Genomic DNA, 9,745 nt, shown 5'->3' on the forward strand with positions numbered 1-9,745 from the left:
TCCTCTTCCATGTAATCCCTGTGTTAAACACAGCGCTACCACATTAAATTCCCCCCCCGCCCCCATTGACAATACTCACACTGACCCTACTTCTCAGACCAATTCCCCATCTATTGTTGGGGATTCGGAACTAGCTTACTCACCCCCTCAAAAATTTTCTAAGCATCCTCCAACCCTTATTCCCCCACAACAAATAAATAACACAGTTTCCCCAAATAAATTCATTATCCTCCAACCTGAAGAGCCTCCTGATCAAGCCGATGAACATGATGAATCTGATGCTGCTTCTAGCCAGTTTTCCCATCAATTGGAGGAGCCCCCTAAGAAAGTGTCCCACCCCAAATCCCAAAGTTCTAAGCCACCTAAGTCCAAAAGCGCCAAAAAAGCGCATAACACATCCAAATCAAAATGACCCTGCCTCTCATTGGCTGCTGGAATGTGAGGGGATTCAACAGTCCTGACAAGGTCTTCTCATGTAAGAATCTTGTTGCCTCCCACCACCTTGACATGATATGCATTCTCGAAGCTAAAACCCCTTCTATGGCACTCTCCGACCCTTGGTTTCAAAAATCTCATCAGATCTTCAATGATGAACTTAACTGTAACAATGCCTCTCCCATCTCTATTGGGAGAATTTGGATCAAATGGAATCCTAATGCCACGTCTTTTAGCCCCCTCTCCATCTCTCAACATTTATTCCATGGTACTGTGTCTCTTAAAGACTCCACCCAGTTCTTTATGACTGTTGTCTATGCGGGCAACACGCCTTCTGATAGAGTACCTATGTGGAACCAGTTACAGAATATAGCCAGCAACCTCACCTCTCCATGGATCATTATGGGGGATTTTAACTGTTACATAAGCACTCAGGATAAAATGGGTGGCCTTACCCCGACCCCTAGTCAATTGAATGAAATGAATTCATGGGTGTTTGAGACCGGCACATTTGATCTCTCCTCCATTGGACTTCACTATACCTAGTTCAACCAAAGGTTGGATGAACCCATACATATAAAGCTTGATAGAATCTTGGTGAATTACTCATGGCTGAACAAATTCCCAAATTCCTTTTACAAAGTTGAAGCTCCAGGCTGTTCTGACCACTCTCCCCTGATTCTGCTTAATGGAAATGCTAAACAAGCTGGTGGTAGATTTCGTTTTAAGAACTTTTGGATTAACATGTATGGCTTCTGGGATTGTGTTGTCTCTGCTTTTGCAAATCATAAGAATGCTAGCCATATTGCTAATCTTTACCACAAATTAAGGATCCTTAAACATATCCTTAAGAAACAAACTTGGGCTTCTTCTTCCTTCATCAAAGACAATATGGTTAGGCTGGAAAAAGATCAAAAGAACTGTTTACAGTTGATTGATAGCAATCCTTTGGATCCTTGCCTGAATGCACACTTGAAACGTATCAACTCCTTACTCTCCTATTACAATTCAGCTTGGTGCTCTTGGACTATTCAATGTGCTAAGGCTAAGTGGCTTTCTCAAGGTGAAGATGACTTAGGTTTCTTGTATGCAAAAATTAAAAATAGAGGGAACATCAACCGTATTAAGGAAATCACTACCTCTGAAGGGCATTTCTCTACTCTAGATGATGTTGGTTCTGCCATTATCTCTCACTTTAAAACTATTTTCAACTCTCCAAACCCATTAAATGCCTCTTTGGACAGCATTCCCATTGGAAATACCATGCCCCCTCAATTTTTCGAGTCCCTCACCAGGCCCATTACTGATCCTGAAATGAAACAAGTCATCTTTGACGGGGCTCTCAATTCATCACCTGGTCCTGATGGCTACACCTTTGAGTTCTACAAAAGCACTTGGGATATCACTGGTTCTTATGTATGTCAAGCTATTAGGAATTACTTCAGGACGGGTTTAAAGCTACAGCCATTGTTTTGATACCTAAGTATCCTCACGCCTCTTGCATCACTGATTTCAGACCAATCTCTCTTTGCAACACTTTTTACAAAATCATTGCTAAATTGATTGCCAACAGAATGAAAGATATCATGCCCATTATTATACATCCTAGTCAAGCCGGTTTTATTAAAGACAGGATTTCTTCTGATAATATCATTCTTGCTTCAGAAATCCTGAGAGAAATGGGCTTAGCTGCCAAAAATAACCACTTTTGTGCTAAACTGGACATTAAAAAAGCTTTTGATACGGTATCCAGGGAGTTTATCTCTAATAGAATGAGGCTCAAGGGTTTTCCTCCTCAATTCATCAATTCGGTCAATGGCTGCATATATGATGTTCCGTTTTCTATTTTCCTTAATGGCAAACTTGAAGGGTACTTTACTTCCACCTCGGGTCTCCGTCAGGGTTGTCCTATATCACCGCTGCTTTTTGACATTGCCATGGATGCTCTCTCTTGTATTTTTGCCGCGGGTAGTTTCAGGGGAATCAAGTATGATAATTACACTCTAAGCCATTTACTTTATGCTGATGACGTCCTTGTGTTTGGTTCTGCCAGCATTCAAAATGCCAATGCTCTGAATGCGGTTCTGGAGATTTTTGCTGCCTCTTCTGGTCTTATGATTAACAAAACCAAATGCACCATCCTCTTCTCCAAAGATGCCCCTCTTAATGCAGATATTGCCAACCTCTTGGGCTATCAAATTTCTGATTCTGCTATGAAGTACCTTGGCCTACCTATTGCTCTCAAAAAACTTTCAATCACTAACTTCCTTCCACTCCTGAGTAGACTCTCTACTCTACTTGATGGTTGAAAAGTAAAATTCTTATCTTTTGCAGGTAGAATCCAGTTCTTAAAATTTACCATTGCCAATACTCTTGCCTATTGGATTAGAGGGGCTATAATACCAAAGAGTTGCTGCAAACTTATTGATAGGTACTATGCCAGATTTCTTTATCATGGGAATGCGGCTTTTAAAAAGCTGCAATTAATCTCTTGGAAGAAAACATGTAAACCCACTGCCTTTGGAGGCCTGGGCATCCCTGATCTTCATTCTATGCAATTTGGCTTCACCTGCACATTCCTTTGGAGATATTATAACAGCAATTCTTTGGTTGCCTCTTGGCTCAGATTTAAATATCAGTCTCCTTTTAAAGGCTATCCCGCTTATGCATCTAAATTCTGGAAGAATTTTTTCTCTGTTGCCTCTAGAATTAAGAATAAAATTAACTTTCATATCTGTAAAGATAAAAGCCCTCTTTCTTTTTTCTGGGATCCGTGGATTATTGGGCAATCGATTGCTAATCTCACTCATGGTGATACTTTGTATTTTGGAGCGGTTTCTGATTATCTTCGTGATGGAAGCTGGAGTCTTCCTATGAATCTTGATACTGCCATCATAGCCCATATTCATTCTATCCATCCCCAGGATTCTTCTGCCAGTATCACCTGGAATGGAAAAGGTCCCCCGGTCTTTAAAACTTTTAAACTGTGTTATTTTGAAGAAGAGAATGAGTTTCACTGGTGCAGATTTATTTGGCATAAAAAATCTGCAATTAAGTACTCGGCTTATGCGTGGTTAGCTTTAAATGATGGTCTCAAAACCGCTGACATTCTTGCTTCTAGAAACATTGATATTCCTGCCATTTGCCCTCTCTGCTCCGTGGAGGGTGAAAACATCAGACACCTTTTCTTTCAGTGTGATTTTACCTAAAGTCTTCTAAAAGAGCTGCTTTCGGATTTACTTGGGTTTTTTTTTAGACCCACCCTGATGCAACTTTTTGAATTCATAGATGATTTTCACTTTTTTAACACTAAAGAGAAGAAGAACTCCTTTTTGGTCATTTGTTGTTTGATTTACTTTACTTGGAGGGAAAGAAACAACAGGAGGTTTAATGGAAACTGTCTGTCTATTGCTGCTGTGTATCACAATATCATTTTTGCAATTATGACAAAAACTAAGAACTGGAAGGATATTGATAGTCTCAAGCTCACTTTTCCTGCCTGTTTCTCCTCCCGAATTTTGCTACGTGATGGATTTTTGGAAGTCTCTGGGCAATGATGTTTCCTTCAGACCCCCAACTTCTGCACCCCTGGAGGGCCTTAGTCACTTCTTTTGGAATGGCAATATGCAACCGGTGCTTTCCTTGGACGGCATTTTGCCTGGGTTGGGTTCTTCCTAGGAAACCGGGGTGCTCTGCACTTTTGTCCAGCCTCGAAGCTTTGAGCAGTCTTTGCAATGACTTTAAGCTTGGGTTCCTGTTTGGAATCTTTCTGAGCCCACCTGTGAGACTTTTTTAGTTCCATTGTGCTCTTTTTGACTTTTCTTTCTTTACAGCTCCTCTTTTTTGTTGTCTTTTGAGATGTAAGTGTTAGCTTTTCTTGTAACCTTTTTCTTGATCAATATATGGGCAATTGCCCCCAAATTTTCCAAAAAAAATATTACAGGATACTTTAATTATTTTATTAGTTTACAGAAAATAAATCATTATTATTTTTGTATAATATTTTTAATACATAAATTAGGCTATCAATTCTATCCGGTTGTCATTATTATGATATTCCTCCACCTGGTCCATCTACACGTGAATCCAGCACCTTCTAGAAGTCTAGAATGCGCGAATTCCACTGAAAGCAACAAGCAAGCTGAAGCACCAGCAGCAATATCTTCCTTAAAGCAATTCTCAGTTTCAAATAAAAACGTGCCACGTAATTAGTTAAGCCTCATCTCCATTTGCTGTTTGGTGTTACACCCAAATCTCCTCGCTTTTTTATATATATATATAAATTTTATTTTATTAACTATGTATTAATTAAATAGATTTGAATAATTGAATTCGAAGTTTACAGAAATGATATGTGTATAATTTTATTTTAATTAGTTCAAAAGCTAAAAAAATTATGCATCTATTTACATAGAACTCTAACTAATGACCCGTTATAAATTTTTAATATTAGATAAGGTGGATTAAGTTTTCAACCCCAAATTCTTAAAATGAAAAAACATTCTAAATGATTTTTATATATTTAGTGCATCTTTTATAAAAAAAATTGAAGAATTTAATCACAAATTTATCTACACATTTAATAATAATAGACATCAAAGCTATGATCTCATAATAAGAGTTAAAGATCTCAATTAATAGGGAATGTTATGATTCTGAAAATATGAAAATATTTCGTTGAGAGGGTGAGTTTTAATTTTATATGATACTTTATGATGAATAAAATAAAAAAAAATATTTAATTATTTGCATGTTATGGATATCTTAAAATAAAAATAAATCCAATAATTTTTTTTAAATTATTTTTAATTAAATTTTGAAGAAAATATTCAAATATAATTTTCTTTATCTTCTTGATCCAATAAAACACCCTCCTCTCTTATTTACAAACATATATATCACTCTTCTCTCCCTACACACTATTTGCTTACATATGCCTTTTTAGATATTTAATAGGCAGCCAATGGACAGATGAACTAGTATCTCAAATGCCTTAACAATGTGAGCTTGTTGAGAGTAATCAATCTCTAACTCGACAAGAAAGTCAGAGGGGATTCACCTCCCATGGGAAAAGTAAGGGCACAAATGGACCATATGAACCGCTCATATCGGGACTCACCTACTGATGAGAAATGCCCATCAAAGTCATTCTCCCCTACACAAGCTAAAACAACATCAGTAACATTGTCATCCAACCTATAATAAAAGGTCATCTTAAGATGATTCAATTTCATCTTTCACAACTAACTGACCATGGGACCTACTATGCTCACCACTTAGACATGCTCGCCTCCCACATTGCATTAACCTACGCCTCAATCAAAAGATCGCCAATGACTTTAGAAAGCTTGTCAGCCATAACCATCTCAGTTCAACCCCCACCAACAAAAGGCCTCTCCTGCTTTCCTATACACAGTTTGCATAACATTACTCTTCTGAGACAGAGGAGAAAAATGTGAGATGTAATCTTCCATCAATCTTGCTAAAGTATAACACATATCTCTGGCATTATGTACTAGGGGTCATTAATTGCTATTTTTTAATTTATTTTAATGTGTCTTTCTAATTATAATAAGTGATTTTATGGTGATTTGATCATCATGACCTAAATTGGACTTGGTAAAATTTGTAAGTTTATATGGAATACAGATGTTTTAACACATTAAACCTTTGGGCAGATTAGCTTGACCAGGTGTAACTATACACTATTTGAGTGGGTATTACAATATATTCTCCTTATCTATCTTGCTACTCTGTTTATTGTAGTGCTTCCCTTCTAGTTTTGGCTTTAGTCTACAAGCACTATATCTTACAGGGTATTGAATCAAAATTTATTATAATCCAAATAAATTCCTTCAAACCAAATCAAACGCATTCAGGGGAAGTTTCAAGCTGTTCTTTGCATTATATTTTTCTCTGTCCATTTCAAATATCTTCCCTAATTTTAAGAAATTGAAACACCAGCTTTAGACTTTTTATTATTATTTTAACTTTTTCTTGACTTAGGTTTCATTTGAAACAGTTTTTTTTTTATTATTTTTTAAAGCAGTATTTTAGTATAAAAATTTAATTTTTTTATTAAAAAGTTGTTTTAAGAAACAAGAAGAAAACCATCCCAAACAAAACCTTAGTATTAGAAGAAGGCGAAATTTGTTTGCTTGTAGTTCCAGTCTTGTAGCACCAAGGAAACAAGGAGGGCGATGCTTTACATGTTCCAAAAGCTAGTCTTTCATGTTCACAAACGACTTCTATTATTTTTCCGTTGAGACTTTCAACAATTATTAGCCTAAATTAATAAAATAATTAGTCTAAAATACATAGAAATATCCATTTTTGTAATGTAGTCGACCACTTTTTTAGCTCATAGATATTATTTTTCTCTCATATAAAAATTATCATATGCGATCTCAAATTTTATAGAACTTAGAAATATGAAGAGCCTAAGAGCTTTGCCACACAGTCGATGACAATGTTGCCACCAACAACATTATTGTCTAATTATTATCATCCAATCACAATTGCATGTCTGACCATCATCATGTGATCTCCATTGCTTGATCGACATTACCTGATCACCATTACCCAAAAACTATTGTCTCGCCACTATCATTCGCCCATCATCATCTAACCTTTTTCGCTAGACCATCTACTCCTAACAAACATCGCCCATCATTATCACCCTACACTATATCTCTAATACTCTTCATTAGATTCATTCGAGAATATAGCAATACATGCTTTATAATTTTGTCCTCTGTCATTGAGGGGAAGAGTGGATTTTAATTATGCTTTAATAGATGATTGTTTTAATTAGTCAAGGCGTCCTAATTTTTAACATCTTTAGTTTTTCAAATTAAAATTTTGTTGATTTTTTTGAAATTATTTTATATATGTATGTGCGATATTGCAGGATACTTTAATTATTTTATTAGTTTACCGAAAATAAATCATTATTATTTTTATATAATATTTTTAATACATAAATTAGGTATTCTATTCTATCCGGTTGTCATTATTATTTATATTCCTCCACCTGGTCCATTGTCACGTGAACCAGCACCTTCTAGAAGTCTAGCATGCGCGAAATTCCACTGAAAGCTACAAGCAAGCTGAAGCATAAGCCAAAAAATTTTCTTTACAAAACTCGTCTTGATTTGTTGGTTGGAAGTCTAGGCTATCAACTAAGATGTCATAGATGAATCTAATATATATGATGTATGTATGAATCTGCCTCTTTTTCATTTTCTACTTCTTAATTAACTTAAATGTCCCTAAGAAAATCATCTTTTAAGCAATTCTCATTTTCAAATAAAAACATGCCACGTAATTAGTTACACCTCATCTGCATTTGTTGTTTGGTGTTACACCCACCCTCTCACTTTTTTTATTTTTTAAAAATTTATTTTATTAACTACGCATTCATTTATCACTGGGGCTGCAAATGAGTCGAGCCGAGCCGAGTCGAGTATGTGAGTGTTCATGTTTGTGTTCGTTTATCATTAGCTTGTTCAAGTTCGATTTGTGTTTGATTCGAGCTTTATTGTTTGTGTTTCGGTTCGTTTAATTTAATGGTGTTCACATTTGGTTCATATTCGGTTTATGTTCGATTCGTTTAATGCTTATCGAGCTTTAAACAAATAAGCCTTAACGAGCTATGTTCGTGAACATATTTAACAAACAATCTTTTGAACAAACAAACATTAAATTTGTTAATGACTATCTTAAACAAACAATCTAGCAAACATGAACAAATGTGATATGACTTTTATTCAGAAAATTAAATTTAGAATAAAAGCAGTTGTCTATTTAAAATGAAAACATGATTAATTTATATGAATATATTCTTAAATGAAGCTTACCTGTTGCATTTCTCTCCATTCGAGCTTTTATCGAGCTTAATGTTGAGCTTGTTCACGAACTTCAAATGATGTTGTTTGTGAACATAAATGAACCGAACACATTAGAGTTCAAGCTTGTTTATTTAGGGATCGACTATTTAAAATGTTGTGTAAGTTTGCTTGTTTAGTTTGTTAAACGATCACAAAACGAGCTTTGGTAGAACCGAGTATCGAGTAGCTCGTCAAACGCTTGATTCGCTTGTAGCCCTATTTGTCACATCTCATTAGAAGCTTTGAATTCGAAGTTTTAAAAAAACTATGCATCTATTTACATAGATCTCTAACTAATGATTCCTTAGAAATTTTTAATATTAGATAAGTTGGATTAAGTTTTCAACCCCAAATTCTTAAAGAGAAAAAAACATTCTAAACGTTTTTTCTATATTTAGTGCCTTTTTTATTTAAAAATAGAAGAATTTAATCACAAATTTATTTACACATTTAATAATATTAAATATCAAATCTATGATCTCATAATAAGAGTTAAAGTTCTCAATTAATAGGGAATATTTAATGAAGCTTTTAGAATGATCCTCACGGATCATTTCGTCGAACACACAAAACAGTAACCAGTAAAATCGAATTGGTGAAGGATTCATTTGCAGTTATTGTGGCAGAAAACTCATGTAAAAATACACATATAGAGGTAGATAAGTAAATGACTATACTATCCTAGTTAGTTAGGTAAAGTGGGGAGGGAGGTGTGCTGGCGCATAGAAGGCGGCAGCAAAGTAGTAGAGGAATGTCAGAAGGTGCTAATTTATGCTTTTCACTGTCCCTCAAGTTAATGGGCAGAACAACCATTAGCCTATTACAAAAAGTTTAAAATATGGAGGAGTTTAAGGGATTTTGTAAAAATGTATGCAACTTCATCAAGAGTAGAGATATGTTGAACGACATTGTGCTTGGCTTGAATATTATCACGAACAAAATGATGGTCGATCTCAATGTGCTTAGTGTGGACATAGAAAATTGGATTGCTTGCTATGGACATCACTAAGATATTGTTACAGAAAATTGGTGTTCCATCAAGCGGAATGTGAAAATCTTTGCACATGCGATGAAACCAAATTAATTTAGTGGCGGCGGTGGCAAGGGCATGGTACTCCGATTTGGTTGATGATCTGGCAACGGTAGATTTCTTCTTGACCCACCAAATGATGAGATCTTGATCCAATACAATGCAGTAGCCTGTGGGGGTTTTTGCGATCGAGAGAATCACCTGCTCAATCTGAATCGGAGAAGGTCGTGAGGTGTAGTGTAGTCTTTTGGAGGAAGAGACCCTAGTCCAGTGTGCCTTGTAGGTATCAGAGGATCCTTTTGAGTAATTGATAATGGAGAAGCTGGGGTTGATGCATTTGTTGGTAAAGTTTGTTTACTGTGAATGCAATGACTGGCCTAGTGGATGACAA

General features: G+C 35.7%; 1 protein-coding gene across 1 annotated transcript; it reads left to right on the top strand.

Annotated features, from left to right (window-relative positions):
• Nucleotides 1-408: 408 nt before the first annotated feature.
• LOC110094177 lies at nucleotides 409-1,911 on the top strand. Its single transcript, XM_020819341.2, has 2 exons — nucleotides 409-940; nucleotides 1,079-1,911. Exons 1-2 carry the CDS (start codon nucleotides 409-411, stop codon nucleotides 1,909-1,911), a joined length of 1,365 nt encoding a protein of 454 aa, XP_020675000.2.
• Nucleotides 1,912-9,745: the final 7,834 nt, after the last annotated feature.

The sequence above is a fragment of the Dendrobium catenatum genome, unplaced genomic scaffold (assembly GCF_001605985.2).
Source record: "Dendrobium catenatum unplaced genomic scaffold, ASM160598v2 fragScaff_scaffold_1598, whole genome shotgun sequence".
Lineage (NCBI taxonomy): Eukaryota > Viridiplantae > Streptophyta > Magnoliopsida > Asparagales > Orchidaceae > Dendrobium > Dendrobium catenatum.

What these genes read in the sequence shown, in the direction of transcription:
- LOC110094177 (XM_020819341.2), top strand. Translation starts at nt 409, where the DNA reads ATGACCCTGCCTCTCATTGGCTGCTGGAATGTGAGGGGATTCAACAGT. An exon ending in TTCATGGGTGTTTGAGACCG is followed by an intron (nt 941 to 1,078) that starts GCACATTTGATC and finishes CCTTTTACAAAG; the next exon opens with TTGAAGCTCCAGGCTGTTCT.